The sequence below is a fragment of the Penaeus monodon genome, chromosome 34 (assembly GCF_015228065.2).
Source record: "Penaeus monodon isolate SGIC_2016 chromosome 34, NSTDA_Pmon_1, whole genome shotgun sequence".
NCBI lineage: Eukaryota > Metazoa > Arthropoda > Malacostraca > Decapoda > Penaeidae > Penaeus > Penaeus monodon.
The window spans coordinates 20466412-20466987 of NC_051419.1; the positions used below are offsets into that span (position 1 = coordinate 20466412).

At 45.0% G+C, this 576-nt stretch overlaps 1 protein-coding gene across 1 annotated transcript in view; it reads right to left on the reverse strand.

The window, feature by feature from the left end:
* The window catches only part of LOC119594641 (sodium- and chloride-dependent betaine transporter-like), a 41020-nt gene that overhangs the window by 25796 nt on the left and 14648 nt on the right, over positions 1–576 (reverse strand). Inside the window, exon 4 of the mRNA XM_037943690.1 lies at positions 31–174. Within this exon, the coding sequence (XP_037799618.1) occupies positions 31–174 (144 nt within the window). The remainder of the gene's footprint in view (positions 1–30; positions 175–576) is intronic.

A 576-nucleotide genomic window follows, 5' to 3' on the forward strand; every position in this document is an offset into this window, starting at 1 on the left:
TTTTATATGAATGATAACAAAACCCCTTACTAATGGAATTGAAGTCATTGTCGCAGCGGCTCCAGGGCAGGACGTCACTGAAGGAGGCGAAGATGTAGAAGAAGGACCAGGCGATGATCACGTTGAAGGACAGCGCCGTCAGGAGGGGGATCACGACCATCCCCCAGCCCAGGCCTGCGGGGGCGTTGGGGGAGAGTAAAAGGAGGAGATATGAGACACGGAAGGAAGGTGAGAGATAAGAAGGGGAGATAAGACATAAATATTGGATGGAAAGGGGGAGTTGAAAGATATGAAACGGAGGAAAGAGATAAGGAAGGGAAGGAAGAGGAGGGAGATAAGAAGGGGAGGTAAGAACATGCAGATAAGACATAAGAAGGGGAGGGAAGACGAGGTAAATAAGAGATAAGAAGGAGAGACAAGAGGAGGGTAAAAGGTGAAGGGGAGGAATCGGGATGTTAATGACAATAGTGATAATAACCCCGCCAAGAATGATAGTAAGAATGCTAACAATAAGAGCCAAAAAAACACAAAATCCTTCGTTATTAAGTTCGAACAAAATTGAAAAAACAAATCATT